This window comes from Rhopilema esculentum, chromosome 4, assembly GCF_057945365.1.
Source record: "Rhopilema esculentum isolate cy_ngs chromosome 4, ASM5794536v1, whole genome shotgun sequence".
Classification (NCBI taxonomy): domain Eukaryota; kingdom Metazoa; phylum Cnidaria; class Scyphozoa; order Rhizostomeae; family Rhizostomatidae; genus Rhopilema; species Rhopilema esculentum.
The window spans coordinates 12,096,887-12,121,800 of record NC_142818.1 but is presented as its reverse complement, the minus strand read 5'-3'; the positions used below and the strand labels follow the sequence as shown (position 1 = coordinate 12,121,800).

The following is a 24,914-nucleotide window of genomic DNA, read 5'->3' as shown; positions in this document are numbered from 1 at the left end:
TTTTGGTTACGTGAAGGCAGTTTTAAAGAGGTATTCGTTATTGTCAATGTACATTCGCAGCAATTTTTTGACGCAATCAAGCTTTCATCTCGTGCTCTGAGTCTATCAGCCAGTGCTTGAAATGTATCATCGGCATGCTTTGCCTATTACATAAATTATTTTTCCCCAAGAGAAAATAATGAATGAACACCGAAAATAAATAAACAAAAATATCGTTATATCGATGGTAATTAATAATTATGATGAAAGGACTTAAAATTGGTTCGTAATAACGAGCGTTCGTTATATCCGGGGGACCAGACATTTAGTTCGTTGTACCGAGAAGTTCGTTATACCGGGATTTCTTTATGCATGATTATTCTATTATTGTAACATCGAGAGAATTATCTCTTGAATTATGATCTACTTCATATATTATATAATGTAGTTTATCTGCTTAAAAGCTAAATTTTGCTCATTTTATAATTTGGTAGTTTATATAAGCAAACATTGCGAAAATCTAAGAAATCGCAACATCGTCGCCTAGAAATGGAACACGTATATGAATGACGTCAGCACAAAGCATATTGGTCCCCTGTGTCCATTTATGTTGTGGATCGAACATGGTGGACGAGCTACACATCTGCGGGAAGCGAAAGATTTGGGCACTCCTGCATCAGTGATCGTCTGTTTTATTAAATAATCCTTTAAACTTTTCTTCACACTTTGTGCTAAAATTTCTTAAATACTTATAACAGCTCGCTAGACGAAAGGAGCTCAATTGAGTTTAAATCAATCTTACAAAAAGAGATGCCTGACAACGACATAGGAGACTGGTTTAGAGGAATCCCACTTATAACAAGATGGTGGTTCATCTTGTCAATAGCGTTCCCACTTGCTGGAAGAATAGGACTTTTGAATCCAATGTACATGTTCCTGAGTTGGGAGCTTGTTGCTTATAAATTTCAGGTTTGTTTGTTGTACCCAAATTTTTTTACGACTTGTATTCGAATGGAAACATTATTGCTGCTCTATGTTATTATGCCAAACAATTACAAAACAGCTCAATATATGTAATTCCAAAAATTGCAAAATAAATGAATTACCTTGAGATTGATATAAGGTGGTCTTTACAGGTTACAGCTTGCTATCGTTTTTGGTCAATTTCTTTAGACTACAATAAAAATCACCCCCAAACAATTAGTTTCAAACCAGGGTACATCTCATGTCAACTGTATGCCCAAGGTCCACCGGCGCATATGTTTAGGTAAGCCAACATATGAGTAGTTAGTAAAACTAAATATTGTATGCCAGACAAAGAAATCAGATTAATAGAGAAAACTGGTACTACAAGTCTTTATTCTATTTTTTTTCATGTTAAATATGTATGTACGTGGCTTGATGTTTAGCATGCCAACTAAAAAAAATTTATGTACACCAAAATTTTTTTTACTGGTTTTCACACTGATCACCAAAAGAAAACCTGAGTGTACATCAAAGATATTTGGGCCTAAGTACATGGATTTCACCCTAGGTTTCAAATAATTGAAATAAATTCATAGGTCATGAATGGTTAGTCTGTTGTTTTTTTTCAAATTCATATTGTTACCGTATTCTCTCTTGTATTCCCAATGCTGGTTTATCCGATTAAACCATCTTATTTAATTCTGGATAACTAGAGATTAATTTTTCAACATGATTTAGAAAGCAGGCTTCAATTTTCAACCTGTTTTACTATGTTTTGGCACAGAAACATTGTTGGAAAGTTGATGCTGATTGGCTGAAACATTATTAATATTTGCTTTCATCGAGAGACGCTGGAGCGATCAAAGGGCAAGGGGGGCCAGCTTGGCTAAAAGGCATTTGAAAGCTACTACTAATTCATACATAACTGAATACTGGCTAACTTTGGCACAAGGAATTATTTTATATACAACTTTTGATAAGTCATCATGAATTAAGCACTAGAATCAAAATTTCATAATATGAATCTCTCTGATTATTGAAAATAGCCTGTTTCAAGGGCACTTTAATGAAAAGGGCACTCTGGCCCCTTTTGCCCTTTCTATCAAAAGCCAACAGGGCCAGTTGACCCCATGTGCCACCTTCTCAGGCATCCTCATTCAAAACTCCAAGCTAATTAACAATGCATTGGCTCCTATTTCCATTAAACCAGAATGTGGGATCATTAGAGAGTCAGAATTAATTTGTCAAAGGATATGTAGAATAAAGGCTGTAATATTATTGAAATGGTAGAAATATTAGAGAGGGCTAGAATGCAAGAGAGAAATTTTGTATCTTTTGATCGCCGATTCTTAAACAAGGAACAAGCAGAACAACTGCGTAACTAGCAGAACAACCCAGTTACAACCCAGTAACAACCCAGTAACAAGCATTCTCAGGCCCTTTTGTTTCACCACAGAGGCAATCGCCATTACCCTTGGCAGCTACATCACAAAAAGTCACTTGATTGCAAGATTCACAGTTTCAGAGAAAGATAATTTTCAATGACCTCTGCCCAGCAAATCTGATCTAAACTATTACTGAAGGATCCCAAAGCTCAGTTTATAAAACTACTTATTATAGTAAGATCTTGAGATTCTCAATAACAAGCTAGATTTTGCAAAGAAAACTTTCTATTTTTATTATTTCAAAAGCTGCAATAATGGCGGTAACAATATTTGAGTCACAGAGCCAATTGCTCATATTAAAATAATTTCTAAAGAATATCTTTTGAACCTTTGAAACAGGACTTTTTCTTGAACCTTTGGTAGAGCAAAACATCATATTATTGCATTTGTTTTCTACAGATATTGTTTGTATAATACTTTAAAAACTAAAAGTTTGTATAATACTTTAAAAATGTAACCTTTGCTTAACAAGGAAGGATCAGTGCAAACTCAGGATGCTGGGGGCTTTTTTATTGTGTTTATGTCTTAGAAGAGAAATTTCCTTCATAAACCTAGCTTTGCAGGCAGTCTATTGCCCTTGTGCCAATTTCTTTAAGAAACCAGGGTAAGATCAGTTGAAAGTTTCAATTGAAAAGGTCTGATTTTATGTGTAAAAACTTGCTATGAAAGTGCCTTCCATAGCCTGAAATATCAGCAACATTTTTCAAGTAGTATGTTGGTGAATCTTAGATCTACCAGATGATCCATTTTACTGAAACCAACTAGCCATTTGTGTTTGGGAAAGAAACAGAAATAACTCAGCGAATTGAAAAATTGATTGAAAAATTCAAGGAGCTTTCTGTATTAAAAAGAGAGCTCTGATAACACAGTCTTTTTGTTTAAAAACTACAGTTTTTCAATTGGTCACTGCCAGGTATTTTAAATTATAACTGATTTTGGTAAGGACAGAACAGTTTGGGCATAACACTTTGTCTGTGTGCTTAGGGGCAGGCACTTTGTCAAATATTGGGGAGGCAAGCCTATTGTTTTAATAAGATGACATCACATTTTCCCATTCTTTTGGAATAAAAAACCATAGTGCTCCAAAGAATTGGGGGGGATGATGCCTCCTTACCCCCCACCACTCTTTGTAATATTTGCCACAACACAATGAATATGTAGCTCTTTTGATTCAGTCCCTACTTCTCAACTCAATGCTATGTCACAACAAATTTAAACAGGTTTTGTTATATGATTTTCTTACTTTTAGATATGGAGACTCTTTACATCACTGGTTTTCTTCCCTCTGAATCCAGCAACTGGGTTTCATTATCTTATAAACTTATACTTTTTGTACAACTACTCATCAAGACTTGAGTCAGGTATGTTGCAAACATTTTTCTTTATTACTTAATATTACCTTGAAATCAATGTATTTCTTATGAATACAAACAAGTACCAAAATTGCACATCATCATTGCCTAAGCATACTGTAAATATATTTTATTGAATGCCTCTTCATTTTTAACCCCTTTTTAGTCAACAAGAATTTTTTAATGTCCCAGACCATAAAAAGAGGATTGTATTTGATTATTAGTGTATACTTTTCTAATGCCCCTGAAGATTACAAATTCTTAGTATCTATCGATCAAACAAATTTTGCTTTACTTGTAAAAGTTTATTTACTTCATGTTTCATTTAGTTGTGTTATGATCACATTAATATCAGAATCATGATCTTAACTTCCTTGTTGTGATAGGCATGTCTGAAAATTTTCAAAAACAAATTGTTTTTTCTTCAAATTTTCATCTGAGACTAGACATGGCTACAATGCTTTTTTGGGAAATTGAGTCTTGTTGTTCTTTATAGTGTGTTCTTAGAAAAGAGTGGTCAAGATTTGCACAGCAAGATTTGCACTTATTTTTAGATTACATAATCTAATAAGTAAGGATCTTGCCGAATATTATAACTTCATCGGTATAAAACTATCTGAATAAAGCCTGAATGTGATAGCTTTTCCTGCAGCCATCGAACCCCCACCCCCAGTTCCTTTATCTCCTACGCCTATGGTTTTAGGTTTATTGGACAGAGCTAGACGTTTTGTTTGTGTGGTGATTTATTCACGTAGTTGTGTGTAGTAGGTTCACTACGAAGGAGTGGCGGTACATCAAATATTTTCGCGGCTTAACGAGCTGTCAACATCGGTTTCCGGCATTAAACAGGCACGCGACTAAAAAGCCTAAATGCGGCTTTGTGATTGGTCCAAACCAAAAATAGGGTATAGAAGTAGGTAGATACCGTATATACGGCTTGAAAGCGTATACATCGTATTTTGGTTCTGGTTATAAGGTGGAGATTCTGGTTTTGACGTGGATCCCGTTTTTTATATCTAGGTTTCTTTAAATGCAGTGTATATTATGATTTAAAAACATTTTATCAAATGAATAATTTTTTATTTTGCATGACTAGTATGCACGAGAATGGTATTACAGTTAAAAAATAATGGTATTACAGAATGGTATTACAATTTGAATACAGTTAAAAAAGGGGGCTATTTTTTGTCTCATAATAACATCATCCAAGTATGTATTATGAGTTTGAAGATGACATGTAATAGTTGAAGCACCTTTCGTCTGACACTCTTCAGGGTATAAACACCAAATAATGACAGAAAGTTAGCATAAAATTTGTATCCAGGTGTGGATTGAAAGCAATATGAGACGAAAAAAGTTGTATTTGATTGGTTTTTTTGGTTTTTACCAATCAGAGACTGCTCACCTCTCACCTAGTTGAGGAGTCCCCAAGAGAAGATGAACTCTTCTGTCTACACAAGTTGGGATCCTTTGTTTTTATTTTTTAAATTTTAATGTTGATGTGAAGCTCGTATGTAGGATGCACTAGTCAGTGATTACTTGATAGAATAAACCAACATGTTTCCATGAGCATGATACATTAAAAAGGTTCTGAAAAAAACAGCCACAGTATTTTTGCAAAAACGAAAGCACCAAAGTAAAACATTTACATCAAAACAAAGGATTTGCTCTGAACAAACAGAGAAGGTTTATATTCTGAAAAGTGTTGGACGAAAAATGCCATCTTAGAATAACAACATCCTTGTTGTGAGAAACAAAGCGATGCATCTTGATGAAGCCAATAGTGATAAGGAAAGAGTTCTTCAAGTTACGAGGGCTTACAAAAACAAGAATGGAATATCAAGCAAAATCTAAACCTGTTTTGAAAGGTAATGTTTTTTATCTCATAATATCTGGTGCTTTTTTGGTTACCCCATTAAATTTCTTTTAGCGATGCGAAATAGAGTATCTCAAGTTTCTAAGGAGCTCGTTTTAGAGAGCACCTTTATTATTCCCAGAGCAAGGTCTGCTATAAGTTAAGTTCTACATTAAATAGCTCATATGCATACCCATGCTCAAAGTGTCAGAATCATCGCATCTCTATGATTTTTTTTTGTCTACAAGATTGCTTGCTATACTATAATTGAAACATCCTATCATAAAATATATGCAATATTTTCTTTTTGCAGGTTTATTTGAAGGAAGACCGGCTGATTATCTTTTCATGATAATTTTGAACAGTTTAGCATTGATTGTATCCTTTTCTTTGCTAAAGTTGCCTTTTACAGAACATTCTTCGTTTATAAAAGTTTGCTTGTCGATAAAATCGGATTTGTTGCCACAAAAATACCCCCTAGTCATGTCAAAGATGAAAATATGACTTATTAAAAGCAGGGGTCAGGAGTGTTACCAAAACGTTCTTTTAAAAATCATGCAATTTTAAAAACCTACCTCTCCAGACATAGAAATGAAAAACCTCGCTAGTGTTATACCTTTAAAACCAATTGTATTTCTCACTTGGTTAAATTATTCTGGTGCAACATAAATTTTAATGAAACAGAAAATAGCTAAAAGTCATCAATCGCTTATATGCAACAAATTCTGCTTTTGTAGCATTGCACTGACTACAATTCCTTAGGTAAAGTATGACAAACTTTTAGCTATGATCGTTTTATTCAAGGGTCCAGACAATGAGCACAAAAGCCTTTTCATTTTCTTTATCTTTACAAAGTGAACATTGGAGATTAAAGTAACATGGCCTTTTACCAGAGCACCTCTTTGTGCTTTTTAGTTTCCTATCGACACTAGCTGTGTGGAATCAGGGTAAGGGAGTGGCAGGCTTCAAGCCCTCTTCGATAATTCTTGAAGCCCACTCAAAATCCTTCAGTGAGTCATCTTGTTCTTTATTCCCAGCATACTGAGATCCCTTGCTTTGTAGGCCCTGGATCAATCCATTTAGGCCTCTTTTGATTATCCATTATGATATGTTAATTTCTTTCGATACAAGGATTAGAGTCTTTTCATTCATAATAACATTTCAATTATTTGAAACAGACCTTCCTTAATTCAGATTTATAGATAATTGGATTTATTGTTTTCATCCCAGTATGTATCTATTTTGCGTTACATCTTTTGTTCTTTTTATCAAGTGATGTTAACCTTGTAGGCAGGGTTGAATGGGGGTTGAATGTGCATGTTAGTTTTTTTCTCTCTTTCACAAACCTGATACAATGGAACCTAAATTAACAGACACCTCTATACAACGGACACCTCTTAGTAAACGGCAGATTTTTTGTTAAAATGTTCAAAACACTCTCATAACAGCCTCTATACAACGAACCTATATATATATTTGACAATTGCACTGCTCTGAACAGTTTTCGTCAGGGTTGCCTTTTGGCCGTTTTGTAGGCCAAATTCCTCTATTCTGGTTGTTTTTTCAAAGCTATTGGCCGTCCAAGATTGATTTGGCCGAAAAAGTAAAAGTTGGCCGGATTTTGGCCGCATGTTGAGAGCCACATAATATACAAAGAAACGATAATTTTTGCACAGAAAATATTCAACATTTTATTAAAACAATCTCAAAATTGCAAATAGCGAAGCAAGAAACAAAGTAAAAGATAACAGAAAATTGAAATTGAAAGCAAGTTGGAGCTTTTGTAACAAACGAAGCCAATTTTGATTACACTATTACTCTAAAGATTTAGCAAAAATCCAGGCTCCAATGTATTCATTTTGCCAAAAGTCCTTTCCACAAAGCTTTAATCCTGTCATCATGGAACCCCTTACAAATAAGCCTGGGATCTTATTCCACAGCTGGGTGTTTCTGTAAGCAAAACATTAAGAGAAATGCTTAACAGTGGGAACTCTTTCTCAGGATCTCAGGATGCATTTGATGCAAGTTGGTTACATAATCCTGTAGTTTATCGGATAATACTTTCAATTTCAATTCAAAACACAACTTATTTTTATCTGAGTGAGGTAGAAGAACATATAATTAACTTTGTAGCAATGCTCTTGCTCTGAGAAAGTGTTTTTCATATCATGTACTCCCGTCAGTTTCGTTTTTTATTTGCTTTAACGCAAATAGCATATATCTAATCTAGTGTCCAAGATAGTAATAAGAAGTTCCTTGATAATGTCAAGGAATGCTTTAATCACTAGATGATATCCTTTTTCAGTCGTTGTAGAACGATAATTAGGACCCAATTTAGTTAATTTGCCATTGAAATCAATATAACGATACCAAAACACATCAAGCTACAAAAAATATGGTTGAAAGATGTATGTAGTGGTAAGATGTTAAATATGTTGAAATGCTGGTATTTTCTATTTTTGCAGTTTCTTATGGATGCTTTGATTCTGAGTGTCTTGTATGTATGGTGCCAAATCAACAAAGATACAATCGTCCAGTTCTGGTTTGGAACCCAGTTTAAGGTACATAGCGGCAATCTCTTGTAGTTGAGCTTCTTTCATTGGCCGTCTACGGGACTCTGCGGGACTCTGTGGGACTCTGTGGGGCAGGGACAATGCAAATATATAATGAACAATCTAGCACATTTTAGAAATTGATAATACATAACAAAAGTTAATTGATACTGAGCCCCGACATTATGGCTACTTTCTTAATAAGGACCTGTATCTTACCTTGGCATTTTAGGTCGATTTTTGTTTTTTCTATCAAAATATCGATTTTTTCAAATTTCTTTAAATTTGTTTACAGTCGATAAAGCTTGAATCAATATAACATATATTTGTTATCTTCCTTATACAGGCAATGTATCTCCCTTGGGTGTTAGCTGCATTCAATATGATTCTTGGCCAAGGGTAAGAATCTTCGCCCATCAACCTCATTATAATGATACCCGCAACTTCAAAGCAAGCGGCAGAAACAAAGTGGCTTCAGCCATCTGTCAATCAAAATTTGACCAATCAATGAGTGTGATACCAATCATATGTTTATTGATTGGCTAATATTGATTGACATGACACTTAAGCCACTTTGATATCTTTCGATTGTCTTCAACTCTGAATATTGGCGTGATATTGTTCAGTGTTCCGCAGTTTTAATTTTTTCAATTTTTTCCTTCAGTGTCGTTCTTCATCGATTCGGATTGAAATTCATCGACTTTTGAAAAAGGACCAATTAGTTAGTTTTAATAAAATCGCTTGCGTAGATGCTTCTAGGATTATTAAAAAATCATTCCGGTCTAGATTGAGTTGCATGAACAAGATAAACAAGCAAGCTACAGACTCGGCTCAAAGATGATTCGATTTTATTTAACTTGATTTAATTTTAGGCGATGTGATCTTATTTGATTGGAATTCAGCTTTGACCTGGTCTCACTTTCTTTAAAATTAATGCTTTGTTTCGATGACTGAATATGTTAATCATTTCTACCGGCAGATCAGCAACCTCTTGAATATTTTCATCTTTGAAAATTGGTCCTTTTTTAGAAGAGCAAGCAATTATGTTTTAGCCTCTGGTTCCTGTTAGCGTGTGAGCCTCGTCTCGTTAAGGCTTTTCTTTTAACGGACTAGGGATTGGATAGTCGGCCAATTGTTGTTGTCGATAAATAACGAGTCGTGATAAAACTACGTTTGCGCTCGACGACTAAGGTCCTCGGCTTCTGGTCGACAACAATTGCGTTCTCCAGTGTGTGTACAAGTAGTGTGGCGGCGACATTGTCGAGTAAGATGTTCACCTAAATAGGAAGAAATTGTTTTGCATAGATTTTTCAAGTGTAATTTTTTCCCGCTAAATCAATCATTTATTTATCGAAACACCTCTATACATTTGTAACACAGGAACCGAAGTTAATTCATTCATTTATTCATCAATTAGTTCATTTATTCTTTCATTCACTCATTTATTCATTCATACATCCTTTCATTCACTCATTTATTCATTTATTTATTCATTCATTCATTCTTTCATTCATTCATTCATTCATTCATTCATTCATTCATTCATTCATTCATTCATTCATCCATTCATTCGTTCATTCGTTCATTTGTTCATTCGTTCATTCGTTCATTCATGCATTTGTTCATTTGTTCTATTATTAGGGTTGCTCTTCTGCACAAGCTGTTTTCAATAGGCCATCCATTAAAAACTTGAAATTTATCAAAGTAAAATTACCATACTAAATAGAAATATTTGGCACCTGTTCTTTATAGATTCTTCGATTCCATTTAGAGTGGTTGCGATTTAGAGTGAAGACGTTTTATCTTGTTCTGGTTAATCCGTAATAACCACGCTATATTACAATCTTGTTTTTGTGGAACATATATGTTTTTTCGATTTATTTTCTTGAATTTTATTTTAGCCATGCCCTGTTTTAATATGCGCAATAATTGATGCAGGTTACACATATTATTACCCTTCCTCTTTTCCAACCTCTGATTGTGCTGTAATCGAAGTACGATTTTTGTTCTCTTTAGCGGTGTTATGGAGATCATTGGCATCTTCGTGGGTCATCTGTATTTCTTTCTTGCTTTTAAATACCCTCAAGACTTTGGTGGAATGCAGTTTATTAAAACTCCCGAGATTCTGTAAGTTATTTGCAATATTTCTTCATACACTAATAGCTATATCATGTTTTAAACCTGCGCGTAAATCAAGATTGGTCAAAATGAAAGAGCATGGCCTAAGGAGTCTGCCTTGGGTCTAAATACTACTTGTACCACAGAATAGGAAATAGGCAGAAGGGTAAATCTTGCCGGTGCCTTTGTTCTTTTTTAAGCCTGAGTTATCTATAGAATTTCTTAATTCCCCTTCAACCTCGATTTCATTAGACGAACTTAGCCATGCCAAATTATCATAAATTAATCAGATAGTAAAGCAATTATGATACATAATTTAATTTGTTTACTATTATGGGACATTTCATATCAATAAAGTTGTCTACTTTCTCTTTCTAAAAGAATTCAGCGACAGAGACATGTTTAGCCTCGGATAAGTTAACGCATGTGCTAGAATTTTCAGGTTCACCTGATGGGTGGAGGTTCCCCTTCTCGTAACTCCTTTTCTGTGCTTGTGCCTAAGAGTTTAATTTTTTTCGGCGGTAAACATTTGAAAATGGCTTTGTAATTTAATTTATTTTAAAATTCTATTTCACTACATTAGATTCTCGTCGCCGTGTTGCTTTGCTCCTGACTAATATCAGTATATTAATGGCTTGAATAATAGACACTTGGCCTTGTGGTTGCGAGAAACTTTTTTCTTTCTGGAAACCTAAATCATGAGAGTGAATATTTCTGCTTGATGATAATATTATATGAAATAGACAGTTTCGAGGGCGATTTGCCGTAATAACACAAGATATGATTTATTTTTATCTAATTTTTATTGTCATATTTTGAGAATATTTCCTGTAGTGTTAAACGTTTTCTTGGAATCCACTGTCCAGGCTCTGATACTTTTGTGCAGCCATTCTTAAGCCGTTTTAAAGCTAACCACGACGCGGCTGCTATGTCCTATTACTTTTATCGAAACAAGTTACGATGATAAAGATAGTCACCACGGCGACAAAGAGACATATTTTTGAATTCATAATCTGACATCTTTTATTCAAATGAAGACTAATCCGTAGTTAAAGATTGATAAAATTTGTGAAACACTCAGGTTTAGACATAATCAGTTACAATCCAGGCTAGACGTAATCAGTTCGACAAAATCATTTAAACGTTAGAATCATTTCTACTTAAGAAAGTTGAAATACTGTAAAAGATTCACTTCAATTCAGTTTTTACTTCTTTGTCAATAAACGCTTGTTTCCTGATGCAGCTAATATTGAAGCTGTGTAATCTTTCAATGATATCATTTAAACGTTTTGGAACCCATTTGATTTGTTAATATTTTGATAACTGAGACTTAAATTATACCTTAATTGACTAAAAAAGCTTTGGCCATCAGAGAGTTTTAGTCAACGAAATGATAAAAAGAAAAATGAGATTTGCTGGCCACATTTTGAGGGGATCATCCGTGTTCTTGGCAAGGCTTGTTTTGGAAGGTATGATTGACGGAAAAAGAGACAGGGATGGAGGGGGTGTGAGAGTATTGGGAGAGCTAAATGATATTCTGAGGATAGGGATAATTGGAGGGTCATGGTAGCCAACCTTCTGATAGAAGATGGTACCTGATGATGATAAATTGCCATATTGCAGGGCCCGCGCCACTGATCTTAAATTGAAGGGGCCTTCAATGTAAAGAAATTTTCACCTTTTGTTTTGAGCCTGATAAGGATATTCTGCTTAGTAAATGGCCGGAAAGTGGATGTTTTTTAGCCTAATGGGGGCAGGATTTTGGACGTCAGTGCCCTCTTCATAAAAGGTAGGGCTGTGGTACATCTGGGGTGCATTGCCCTTGTTAATCTGGTCGTGATCTTTACGTTGTAAAGTGGTCTGAAAACGTCTTGTTCCGTGAACAGGTAGAACTGATGCCCTTTTCTCCGACTTTCGAAGCTGGTTTCGGAACTGCCCGTGTCATTACGGTCGTAAGCAGAGATTAATATTTCTTGTTATCTGTGCAATACTACCTTCTGTACCTTACCTGCCTTGCATAATGCTTGTTGTTATTGATAAACTGATAGCACATTCCACTCTCTTAGGTACAGTTATCTACCTAATCGTCGCGGAGGGGTGGCTGGCTTCGGACAAGCTCCTGCAAGCAGGAGACAGGACAACGGAAACAGACAAGGGGGTCAACAATGGGGTGGTGGTGGACGACGACTTGGAGATGATTAAACAAGTATTACCTGGTACCTTATAGTGTTAATTGCTGAAAACAAAGATTTGAGTTTAGAAAGAATTTACTGCATTTTATCTCTGTTGTTTTACCATAGATTCCTATCCTACTTTTTTCAATCAGTGTTTCTTCGGATACCCTTGAAATTACTGTTGTGAAGTAAATCACAGTCTGTATTTAATACTTAAAAATCTTTACATAAATAAACTGAAACATTTTGGGTTTTACTGCGTATCATTCAGTTCCTTTCTTCTGACACGTAATCTTTTGAAAATATTCTGCATTCTAGGTGTCATAGTGAGGTAGTCAAAGGATAGGGAGGAGAGAGAGAGAGAGAGAGAGAGAGAGAGAGAGAGAGAGAGAGAGAGAGAGAGAGAGAGAGAGAGAGAGAGAGAGAGAGAGAGAGAGAGAGAGAGAGAGATTAGTGACAGCAAATCAATTGCTATCCTAAGTGCAGACCTAACCAGGGACCTCGGAAATGGGGGGGATTTGACCCCCCACCCCAATAATTTCCAGAATGTACCTAAGAATCGCCCTGCTTTAAGTTTTTAGCATGTTTAGCCCCCCCAAAAAAACCGTTTTAGCCCCCTCAATCTGTTACATGCTCTGCGGTCCTTGGACCTAACAAGTGGTGTAAAATCTGTACGCTGGCTACAAGATTGCACAAGAATTGCAAAACTAAAGAACCTTTATTGTGCGATTACATGAGAGTTGATTCTATCTATTGATTGTATATAGAGCACATTAGGGGCTTTTTTGTTTCCTTTATAGCTATCAAATGAGCACAAGAACAACCAAAACTAGCATAAACACGAACTTGAATGTCCTGGGTGAGAATTCAAAACATACGTTGTTGAGCTACTTCTAACCAAGTAACTTATATTTTATGGAAAGATTCAGTGAAATAATGGACTAAATTTATCTTTAGTTCAAAACCTAAGGACCCCAAGCAAAAATAATTTCGGTAATCTTACTTTGAGGGTGGTATTTTGGATATAATGAACAAGTTCAGGGAGCGCTAAACCTTACGATATATCAGTCCAAATGAATGGGAAGTCTGTTGATTACCATTTGTTGTTGTTTGTCTATACTGTTCTAAAAATGCTAAACCTTTGGGATCCCCGAACTGTAAAATCTCTAGATGCTCCGGCTTCCTCCCTTACGCCAGTGGATAGATTGGTACAAAATTAAGGTTAAAACTTAGATTTACAAAATATAACAGTGTCCAAGGCCGACCAGCCCCTTTGATCGTTGGTACGTGCTAAAATAAATGTTAATCTAAAATTATTGGAAGCCTAAATTACCTTTAAGAAACTGCGTCATATCATTGTTAAGTAAATGAAACTTCAGTAAGCAAAAAATAGTGAAGTGTTGATTCAATTCTCTGTTTGCTGGTTTCAGTGGGTTTCTGCAAGATATATTGTGGCGAAACCTGTGCTCGTTTAGGTCGTTGAATTGAATCGAAGCTTTGAGGGGGTGATACCACTGATCTATAAAAAAGACTGATCTATAAAAAAAGAGTCTTTTTTATAGATCAGTGGGTGATACTGATACCTGTTAGTTATTCCATAGAGATATTTCTTTGATGATCCCATTATTAAAATTGAGGTTTTTTGAACTGCAATGCCTGTCAAAAGTACTTGGAACACCCAGCAATACGCTGCATTTGATATCTCTCATTCCTTTCATGAAAAGAATTGCTACTTCCGCCCCCTTCCCCCTAATGATGATGATTTAGAGAGATATCATAAAAGAAGCGCGTTATTTCTTCGATGATCCCATTATTGAAATTGGGGTTTTTTGAACTGGGATATTGTTGAACAGATTTTAAATTGATTTTTGAGCTTTTTTCATTGACCTTCCAGACTAGGGCGTGAGCCGTGGGTCATCAAGAGTAAAATTTTCCGACGAAGACATAGATGAAGAAGATTTTAGGTGCTTTTTTAATTTCCAAGGTCAAAACCAATCATCCCCCTCTCCCCCACGGAACAATGTTGGTTTACTATCAAACGGACTAGGATTTTAGGAAGCACTTTCTTTTGCGCTTCTTTTATGATAATTCTCTAAATCATCAACATTGTTTGAGGGGGAAGGGGGCGGAAGTAGCAAATTTTTTTCATGAAAGGAATGAAAGATATCAAATGCAGCGTAAATTGGTGGGTGTTCCAAGTACTTTTGGCAGGCATTGAAGACATAGATGAAGAAGATTTTAGTTGCTTTTTTAATTACTAATGGCGATTCTACCCACAAACTAAGGATTTTATGGACCAACTGAAGATTTACCGACCCATTCATGACCATTTGGGGGGTGTCAGGCCTTCTATATTCCCGCCAGCTGCCCCCCTGTTAACAAAGTTGAGAAAACAACGCCTTATAAATATGTTTATGTCGAAGAATCATCATTCTCAACAAACAGCCTGTCGTAGCTTGAAGGAATTTCTTTTTAAAAGAGGGCCAATTCTTGCAAATATTTTGTAGGTTGCTTGTTAATCATCGCATACGAGTGGCAGAAATTACGGCGCCTTAGAGAATCCCAGCCATGCCCCTCAAAAAGTGTTTTTCTTATTTGCACCTTTCCACGCACCGTTTTGTCTTAGAATAGAACCTGGTGATCAAGGGGTAGTGCAGATGGTGCTGTTTGACTTGTGTGTGGGGGGGGGGGGTTGTGATTGTCTTCTATATGAATGCTCAGTCAATCTTACAAGTTCCTATAAAAGGAATACAATTAAAAAAAACAATTTATGATAAAAAGTCCATGTTTTGATAAAATGTTTTAATATCATAAAATATCATAATCTGCAGTTGCAAGCTTGGCATTTATAGGCTCAAAGAGATTTTTAATATCTAAAGGAAGTCTGAATTTTTCATTTCTGGTGTTAGTGCCTCTCATAATTTTTCCCCAATAAATCTGACTGTACCGATTCCAAGGCAAGCTTTGGTAGTTGTAGTTTATCCGAACGCTTTACATTTTATGGTGTTTCTTTTTCTTGAAAATTTGCTTCATGAAATTAGGACCGAATTATCGGTTTTCAATAATTTTTTAAAGCTAGAGACATTGTCTTCGTGAATTTTATTTATCTTATTGTTCAGTTTCTATCGTGAAACATTCAAATCAACGGGCAATAGCTAAACTGGGACATAACAAATGTTTTCATTAACAGTTCTAGCATCTCCGGTTCCATGAGAGCTGAGATTAGCTTCTCCGGTTCCACGAGTTAGAGCATGAAGCTTCTGACTAAGTGTTTTACAGAGCATTTGGACATGTTTTTTGAAACTCAATTTCTTGCCAAGACCTGTTAGTTTCTCCTTGTCACTTTCTTCTATCTGGGTCTCACAAATATGTATATTAACTCTTTCTTTGTTTGCCCCAAACAGAATGAGGTGACATTTATCTTCATTAAATTTCATATAGTTCTCTGGAATCTACGTTGTTAGTAGGTTTACATCTCGCTCTAATATTTGTATTAGATTCTTTATCTTAGATTGAAGCGTATAAGGCAGTATCGTCTGCCTAGTTGCATAATAGGTCTCAAAGTACTTTCTTTTGCCGACAGTTCTTTTTCTTTTCATATATTCGGCTGCCGACGGGGTGTCATTGGGAACTTTTGGGGGCAGCTGGCCCCCCATGACACCCCAAAGCGCCACATCTGCCATTTTCCATCGCTATTTTGCAAGTTTCTAATAACTTCAAAAGCGCACGTTGTGTATTACAAAATTTCCGAAAGGCGCAAAGCACGGGAGACAGAAAGCACCCAGCAAAGGACATTGTTTGCTCATATATGAGTCGTTCGAAAATCTGACGAGAGAACAGTTATTGGCCTTAAATTTTTCTTGCAGGAAGCGGCATCTTTTTTAAAAATATCCCCAGCTTTCAGTTCGTTTGCAAAAGTGCTTTTAGATATACTTGTGTTGTAAGTGCTGCTCAAGCATGGCACGAGCAGATCTGAATTTTTCAACAGAACTTTACCTGGAATACTATCAATCGGAGATGCTTTCTTTGGGTGTGCAATTTGAAAATTTGACTCCACGGTACAACAAGGTCGAGATTCAAATTTACCAGAAGAACTAAAGTTTTCTGTTATCCTCTTCCTCTTAATGCTTGGATGTAAGCTTTACTTAATAATAGCGAGCTCATAGGATCGTCTATTTGATTTGTTGATACAAAGTTTGATTCTTTTTCCTCGATACTAGAAAATTTGTTTTATCGCGAAATAGTAAAAATATCTGCGATTGTTTTTTCAAGTAAAGATACGCTTATAAGGGTTTTTAATTTTCAGAAAAGAGATGCTTCACTGTTTCCAAGAATTTTCGATTATCTTTGAGACATTTAAGATCCATATTCTTATAATATTCCCGCTTTGCTTCACGCAACAGTTTCACACAAAGATTCCTCTGTTTTTGAAAGCCTTTATACGGAGATGAGTTCGAATCATAATAAATTTCCTAACTGCTTACGTCATAAAAGTAATACTTGAAGGAAATTGTTTTGAAATAAAGATTATATTTCTAAGAAACTAGCGCAAAGGGGAAATCTCATTGATGTTAAAATTTGCCCGCTGGAAACTCTGAAAAATTGCAGTGATTGCGTAATCTGTACAACAAGAGTGAGTTTGGTAGAGTCCAGAAAATATTACGGTCACACGGTCATTGACCGGAGGAGGGTTTGAGAAACAATAGAAATTTGGAAGAAGGTTTTGGCAAAGTATAATTTAAAAAAATAGTTGAGACAACTTATTTGGCAATTGTTTCTTTGTTGCGCTTTTAAAATACACGTCGAATCTGTCGCAGAGTCGAATGGTGAATGTTGGCACGAACAGACGTAAAATTTCTAGGCCACGCCCTTTTACTTCCAGAAAACACATCTGAAAAGAGTATATTATATCATTTCTCCATCCATTTTATTATTCGACATTTAATAAGAGATATTATTCTTGAGCTGTAATGTGATTGGTATTCTAGCAAAGTTTTATCGTATGCTATAATTACCATCGACCCAAACACATAACTTTGTCTCGATTTATTTCGTCTGCCACCCCTTATCCCCTAGCCACTCCTTAGCCACGCCCAGTCCACGGATATTGCCTGGAAATATGGAGAAAGGTTTTGACGGGGAAAAATTCGACCGGAGGGAGGTTGAGGACATTTCTGGACTATGAAGTTTGGATGCGTAAATTATCGACAATGAAATTGGTGGCAAGCTAGAATAGCATTTTTCTCAGGTCCGTTGGCTTTCAAAATCATTTGCGACGCGAAAGTAAAATCTATGACGCTATTTTCCTGTCGCTAAATATATCCTGTGGTAAGAGCATTTGGGCTCTGATGGGAAACAGCCTGTCTCGAATCAAAAGTAACAATGAAACTCTTTATTGTACGATGCAATGAGACGTAAATTTGTCTACAAGCCAATGTACATATGCATATGATGTACTTGTTTATTGGTTCATACAAATGGATAGAGTAATAGCCCCAAAAAACACAAAAAGACAAATTTAGCAGAGGGTTAGGGGGTTAGGATAACCCCGATATTCGGTTTTCGAATTAAATGATTCCAGTTTACTCATATTCCGTGCTATCTTGTATGCTATCATTAGCAAACGCTCATAAGATGAAAGTTATCATCGATTTGAAGCATTAAGAACAGTGACAACCTGTAAATATAGACAGGGTGGAAGATAAGATAGGCCACGCAGAAAAGTTGAAACTTCACATTTCCAATTTTCCTGCGTGGGCTCATTATTTTAGATTTTGTTTCAAAATAAAGCGTTATTCTACCAAAAACGTTCAGATATTGAACGCGTTAACGGAAAGGAAGCATAAAAAGATGGTAGAATTCTTGAAACATTTCTTGCCAATTTCACATGTGCGCATGCGTCGGCATCATAAAATGTTGGGTAACATTGCCAAATAAACAATTTCTGCCGGAATAGTTAAACCGAGCAATGTTCCCGTACAATAAATTAAGTTCAAGATGAACAAGAGGAAAAAACAAACTGGCTATGATTCCAAGGTTCTCTCAGTCAGTCATATTGGTTAACAGTGAATCTACAATCTAGATTCTAATATAAACGATTACAAACCGATATCCATAATATATACTCTTAACATATCCAATTTTAATTCCGTAGACGCGTTCCTCATTCAAGCAATCCAATAACCAAAAACCTATCAGTGATTGTCTCCCCCAACCTCAATTAAATCCCTTTATATATATCACGAAAATAAATTAAACAATACTCATTATTTACAACGTGTCCTCCGCAGAGTCTTCATGTTTTCTAACAGACCCAATTGCCTGTTGAGGAGCAGGGAAATTTTACAGCGAAGAAGGTGCTGATTTGTGGGAATCCATAGTCACCTACGTCCTATGAGGACATGGTACTTAGATAGATAGATAGATAGATAGATATTCTGTGGTACCTCTGTCCAACTATTGAAGGTCTTAAAAGTAAGATGCAATTCTTTTTACCTGCTTCTTTCCATATCATCAGGTTTATTATGAATGGCAACGCGAAGCAAATTAAGCTCTTTTTAACTTGACAATTCAATTTTGTGCATGCCTGTTTTAGCTATTCGAATTGTTTCCATATTTCCTCTGTTGGTTGTGGCACTGATACCATAACATTTTCACTTTTAAGACACATTGAGATTTTCATGTAGCTTCTACATCTAAAAAGTTTGATCAGCAGCCTCTACTGATGTAGAGCCCTTAGATAATCTCAATATAGAGTACCGAAGTGTGACGTCAGCAAAAATATATTTTTAGATTTTCTAAAATTTGGTCGCATAATCTGAAAGAACGGCATAAAATACCTCTCATTGTGCAAAATTAGTTGGATATATTCCAAACTGGGCGAGATATGGCCAATGAAAGATTTCAAGTTTGCTAATGGATCACTGTTATTCTGGCCTGGTTCATAAAGTTATGAACCAAGACCAAATTACAGAGGTTTGATGAGGCAAGCTTGTCCTTATGTGGCCATATCTAAGCCAATTCATGATGCCTTTAACTGATTTTGCATATTAAGAGGTATTTCGTGATGCTTTTTTAGATTCCAGGATCAAAATTCAGAAATTCTAAAAATAGATTTTTATGACGTCATCACTTTTGCACTCTATCTCTCCTTTCTGCTTTGTGTTTACATTGCGAATAGTGGCTCTTTGCAATGGCGGCGCCAGCCACTGCACTCTGGGGGGGGGGACAAAACAAAAGATTTCAGACCATGCCCCTTTTAGAACCAGAAAACGCCCTTTTACTAACAAAGAACGCAATTTTTACCTGAAGGGAACGCCCATGACTCACTTTTGGCTATGTAAAGGCAGTTTGAAAATCATAGGATTACATCACAAAAAGTACGTTGCCAAAATATGACCCCTCTCCCAACATTTTCTCATCGGATTTAGACGAAATGCAAAACTGATCCTGCCAAGAACTGGGGGAGGGACGTGTCCCCCCCAGTCCCCCCGTGGCGCCGCTACTGGCTCTTTGAACCAAAATGTTCTCATAAATACAGTCACAAAGACAACATTCTTTCTATTGAAAACAATGTCGTTAATTGATTTGCTTAAAGAAGGGGGCCTAGAATAGAACCTTGTGTTACAGCACCCCAACCCCAACCTTTCCTACTATATTCTGATGTTCCAAGGCCTTCACCTAATTAAGATCTGTGCCTAAGACCGTAACAGAACATGGAGTTTTAGACCCCGTTTACACTGTCCCGGGACAATTTTGTACCGTTACGGTTCGCAAGTGTTTATACTGTCGCGGTTCCAAATTGTTTCGTTTAGCCGTTCCGTTTACACTGTACCGGTACAGTGTAATGGCTTCAGAATTTAATGGCAGAACATTGTTTAGAAGAAGCTGTATTTAGTCAACCAAGGCTTTTATTTTGCCGCCGAAGTCAACAATCGAATTTTTATTGGAGTTAAAATGCAGTGGAAGGCCGATAAAAACTTTACTTGGACGAACGACAAGGTGGCTTTAATTTTCAGTGTTATTTTAGACTACAAAACTGCAAAGTCCAATCAAGGCTTGGACTGGGAAACAATACAAGCCTTTTCTGTGGTTGTCTTTTCTTCAGAATTTCCTTTTCTTCAGAATTTGACAACGTAGTTACGCCACAATCAAAGCCTCGATTACCTGAAACAGCCATACAAAAGGCCTCTTTGTGAATCCGTGACAAAATCGTCTCGGATAGGTGTTTACACTGTCCCGTTCAAAAACGGAACCGTGACGGTACAAAATTCGTTCGCTTTCAAAGCAGGGTCCAAACTGTTCCGGATAGCAGAGCAAAATCGTCACGGTTCCACAGTGCTAGTGTAAACGGAAGGACGAACCGCGACAGTTTTGTCACGGTTCCAAACTTGCACGGGACAGTGTAAACGGGGTCTTAGTTTCCTGTATTACTCGTCAGCAATTTGGCCGTCCACTTGAATTCATAGCTTTGACAGCTTCACCGGTTAACATAGCGGTCGAGTCACTATTACGTCATGGGATTAAATAAGTATCGGGATCGGATTCTTCGTCTGTTGAAAAAATTCCACTGTGGTTTCGATGATTTTGTGAAAAATCCACAAATGAAAATTTGCTGATTCAAAAATATTCATGAAGGTGTTTATGCCCTGTTTATGTGGCCTTGGTCATCACAAGTGAAAATCAACTAACTTCCATTGTCATGCACACTTTTTGAATCATAAAATTGATCGTATCGAATTGCAATTGCAAGTTAGTTTCGTAATTCCTGCATACTTTATTTATAGCCTTCCCCGAATGTGACAGGAAACTTTGAATCACGTTAGACCAAAAGGGTCAGCGGTTACGGTTTATCGGTGGGCTATGAACCTCAAGAAATTGCAACTGTGAGCGTAGCACTAACATTCTAAGGGGAAAGGCAGTTGTTGACGATTACTTTTCGTGACTCCAGGGCCTCTGACGAAGGGGGGGCCGGGGGGGGGGGCCGGGGGGCCATGGCCCCCTAACTTTCTTGCAAAACAATAGAGCGTTTTTTAAAAACTTTTGTTATGATTGTAATATTTTCTCTTGGCCCCTCCACTTTTCAACCTGCTTCGGAGCCCATGGACTCTACAGCCTTACTAATCCTTATCATAGAGGTAGGGCCTGCTTTATCTGCCTGTAGGGGGATGCTCTCTTATACATTGTTGGGGGCTATAAATTTAAACCGAAATGACAATTTTTGGGATAAGAATAAATCAACAGAAAGCTCTTTTAAACTTTCATACCCAATCAAGCTGTGTGATCTCCCAACTTTTGCTATCAAGGTTTTGATATTCATGACACAAGTGGCTTACCCAAAACAACACCTTGGGCATACGTTTCTCAAATACAGAAATGTACAAATCCTCCATCCCCTGCCCCACACAAACTTCGGATGGTTGCATCACGAAGGTGACGTCATAAAAATTAACGGTAATCAGAGGTCACGGGCGTATCCAGGGGCTTTGACACGCACATTGACAACCCACATGGGTATTGTTACGAAATGAAGTCCTCCGCTTCCTTGTTTGTACTTGTCAACAAAAGTAGTGGAACAATAGGGCCCTTTGGTAAATAAAAGAAACCCTTTGTCAGTTCCTTTCTTTTAAGTGAAAAGGCGAGCGCTGTAGACCAGTGACCCAAAGATAACTTAGGCTGGCTGGTCCGGCTGAATATACAAGAACAGAAATTTTGTCGATATTTAACAAGAAATAACTGGATTTGAAGTACGTGATATAATGGAATTGAATTTGAGGATCATCGTCTCTTTGATGCTCGTTGTTGCTGCCTCTGGTCAAGTTGAAGATTCGGTGAGTAATCAACCCATCGTATTACAATTCAAACATAGATAAACTTTGCAATTCGGTAACAAAATAAAAGTAATTGTGAACAAACGATTTGGTATGTCCATTTCTTTTTCAAGAGAAAGTTCTTCCCTGTTTGTAGCGAAAGCAAGTAAATTTAGAAAACTATCGTCCATATAAAGGTCCAGGTTAAACCGACCGCCCTATTATCATATAAAGCAGGATTTTTAACTTTAATAAAAAAACTACTTCCAAGCATAAATTGCTTCCAGTAACATGTTTTTGGGAAACCAATTTCTTTATTTGAAGCAATAAAAGCTAAGGTTCCGGGTTCCTTTTATCATATTTGTCGACGTTTCAAGTCGAGATTTACCTGCAGAGCTGCAAAACCTTTTGTCTTTTTCCATTCTTCGCGAGGATATGTAATCCGTCTGGTATTTCTTCTTGTATTCACGATTCCAAGTTATAGCGTTGTCAATTGTTTATAATCATATTTGCCAAGAAATGATTATGAAATTGGAAACTTCGTGTTGAAATTAGTGTGTGCCGAAAACATGCAAGTTACCGTGTAGATTTATTTCAACATAGCAATTTTAAATATGAGGTTGGTTTTTTTTATAAAGTTCTGTAGCTATCGAGATGCTAAATCGATGACGTCAACTGAACTGGTAACAGCGATTAGGTTTCCTCGCAATACCGATATTCTTTAACACGAGCAATTGGTGAAAATCATTTTTTCATTTATGTGCAATCAGTTGCAATGCAAACGGTATGTAGAAAAGGCATTTCACAACAGACGGAACAACCAAACCAACTGCCTCCCAACCTATGCTCCCAACCTATATAGCCTATACCCCCATTTTGTTTATGGTTGCCCCCTTTGTCACGTACAGCTTTTCTGATAAATCCCCCTGAATTGCTTGGAATTTAATTACCATTTGGAAATAATCATTCTGATTGAGTTGTTTATTTCGTACTTTGTCCTTGCTAATTGGAACCTTTTCAAAACAGTCTTATATCGCTAGACAGTTTTATTGCCATTTTATATTTGTAAAGATGGAAAATTTTAATGAAAGAGAGCTGATATTTTGACGTTTAATAAATGGTGTGTCGGCCACACCACTCTCTGGCCTCACTGTGGTGCAAACACACTTCTGGTTCATTTTTATCAGCAGCTGCCTTAGAAAAGTTCCACTATTTTCACTTTAGTGGTTGCAAATGTTTTGAAATGGAAAAGGGGTTAAGTTTGGCTTTTTCATGGATAAATTACTTTGTATGTTTACCTCCAAACAAAGCCAAATTGAATGCAATCCGTTGTACTAAAAGGCTCCTTTTAGGTCTATTTAGCGTTTTGAAGACTGAAAATCCTTCTCATTAAAATTGCAAATGAGATTTCCTTTTCCAGACACAACGTTTTCTCTTCAAGATGCCAAGAATTTCCAGATACATTTTTGCGAAGCTTTCAGGTCCATAAGTTTGATTATTTTGGTCATTATATTGAAATCTCCATCCTTGCGTTGAACATCCAATATGTTTATATTGTCTTTCGCTTGTCGGCATTGCCCTTCAAGTCTGTCCGAAAATGTGAGCACAAAGGACAAGAAGTTGGGATTTCTCCCTCCTCCGCTCTATTCATTGATCGCAAATGATGCTACCACAAATGCTACCCACAAAAGCTTATCAAGCATCCTCCGCTATTTGTTTTACTTCACCGCAGATGTCCCATTGGTAGATTGCAATGGTATCCTTACAGGGGCAAAGAAGGAGAATGCAAACAACGGCCGTCAGTTCAACTTGTAGGCGGGTGTGAAGTTTAGCTTTTGTACATGTTATAAACAACTTAAAGTCGACCTTGGCACTAATATTTTCGCATAGTATAATCCACTGACTTCGGCTGAAGGGTGCCTTCTAGGAGTGGATGTACATTCGCCGTCCTTTGACTGTCCTAAAGATTCATCATGAAGGAATTTGGGCAGAACAAAACAATTAATTAATTTTTTCTCGACGAAAAGGGGCGTTATGAATTACATTTTTGCCAAAGGTTCCTCAAAATTATATTGAAGCCCCTCTATTGCAGTCCCTTACATTGAAATTTGCCATAATTTAAACAGTTTTTTTCATTTCTTTTGAGCTCGCATTATCTAATGTCGTGTCTTTCAGTCCTTTTCCTGAACTCCTCTTCCTGTACTTTTTGCTGTGTGAACTATTAGCCTATGTGATTCTTCGACCTCATGTTTTTTGGCATCAGAATCGTATGTATTACACCCAAATATGGTATTAGTCAGTCACAGGGTAAGCAAAGGCAGGGCAATCGCGTGTGCAAACGGAATAGAAAGTCGAGAACCAAACACTGTCGTAAGATTACTTTCAAACCCGTATTTGTCTCATATATTACAAAACACATTTGGTCACGAGAATATTTTCCTTCGATGGACATTGTCATTTGGCTCCTTATTTGGCTATTATTATTCTTATCACAGTTACAATATTCAGCAGGGCCGGCGAAACGTATTTGAATGTGGAGGTGCCAAAATATCGAAGTCTTCCAAAGGCTTAGGAAAGGATCTGATCTTAAATTTTTCGGAAATAAAGTGTTTTTACAAGAAGACTCTAGATTTGAAAAACTCTGCTGGCCAAAACGAGTTTTAA

The 24,914-nt window shown here is 36.6% G+C and overlaps 2 protein-coding genes across 2 annotated transcripts in view; both read left to right on the top strand.

Annotated features, from left to right (window-relative positions):
* Window positions 1-567: 567 nt before the first annotated feature.
* LOC135690711 (derlin-1) lies at window positions 568-12,704 on the top strand. The gene is made up of 8 exons (XM_065208347.2): window positions 568-948; window positions 3,640-3,751; window positions 5,911-5,975; window positions 6,800-6,826; window positions 8,063-8,158; window positions 8,496-8,548; window positions 10,166-10,276; window positions 12,334-12,704. Exons 1-8 carry the CDS (start codon window positions 790-792, stop codon window positions 12,467-12,469), a joined length of 759 nt encoding a protein of 252 aa, XP_065064419.1. The 5' UTR covers window positions 568-789; the 3' UTR covers window positions 12,470-12,704.
* A 9,349-nt stretch (window positions 12,705-22,053) lies between these two features.
* LOC135691418 (uncharacterized) overlaps window positions 22,054-24,914 on the top strand; it is a 52,859-nt gene continuing 49,998 nt past the window's right edge. The window contains exon 1 of the mRNA XM_065209277.2: window positions 22,054-22,271. Within this exon, the coding sequence (XP_065065349.2) occupies window positions 22,200-22,271 (72 nt within the window). The 5' untranslated portion in view covers window positions 22,054-22,199. The remainder of the gene's footprint in view (window positions 22,272-24,914) is intronic.

What these genes read in the sequence shown, in the direction of transcription:
- LOC135690711 (XM_065208347.2), top strand. Translation starts at nt 790, where the DNA reads ATGCCTGACAACGACATAGGAGACTGGTTTAGAGGAATCCCACTTATA. An exon ending in GATTTATTGTTTTCATCCCA is followed by an intron (nt 6,827 to 8,062) that starts GTATGTATCTAT and finishes CTATTTTTGCAG; the next exon opens with TTTCTTATGGATGCTTTGAT. An exon ending in ATTAAAACTCCCGAGATTCT is followed by an intron (nt 10,277 to 12,333) that starts GTAAGTTATTTG and finishes CCACTCTCTTAG; the next exon opens with GTACAGTTATCTACCTAATC.